This window comes from Penaeus monodon, chromosome 32 (assembly GCF_015228065.2).
Source record: "Penaeus monodon isolate SGIC_2016 chromosome 32, NSTDA_Pmon_1, whole genome shotgun sequence".
Classification (NCBI taxonomy): Eukaryota; Metazoa; Arthropoda; class Malacostraca; order Decapoda; family Penaeidae; genus Penaeus; species Penaeus monodon.
In genome coordinates, this window is record NC_051417.1 from 15,706,394 (window position 1) to 15,706,744 (window position 351).

Consider the following 351-nt stretch of genomic DNA (forward strand, 5'->3'; position numbering starts at 1 on the left):
ACCGCTCCGCTCAGATCGCTGATCGCGAGTTGCTGCTGAAAGTTAAGGCTGTTGGAGATCTGCAGAGCCTGCCAAGCCATGATGTCTTGTGAGACCTGCACAGCCTGCGCGGCTTGGAGAGCCTGCTCCGCTTGTGCCGTGACTGCCTGGACCTCCGCGTGGGCCGCTTCCAGCTGGCGGATCAAGGAGAGGGCCTGGGAGTACACGTTCTCCGCTGACGTAGCTGCAATTGCGGCTTTTCCGGCCAGGGAAGACTCCGAGAAGAAGGCTGCCTGGGCGCCCTGGAGAGCCTGGGTAAGCTGAGCCACGTCAGCTTTCTGCTGGTCTGCTGCCTGTTGAGCCACCTGTGAG

General features: G+C 61.8%; 1 protein-coding gene across 1 annotated transcript in view; it reads right to left on the reverse strand.

Moving 5' to 3' along the window:
* LOC119593563 (GATA zinc finger domain-containing protein 14-like) overlaps window positions 1-351 on the reverse strand; it is a 2,487-nt gene that overhangs the window by 1,072 nt on the left and 1,064 nt on the right. The window contains exon 4 of the mRNA XM_037942520.1: window positions 3-344. Within this exon, the coding sequence (XP_037798448.1) occupies window positions 3-344 (342 nt within the window). The remainder of the gene's footprint in view (window positions 1-2; window positions 345-351) is intronic.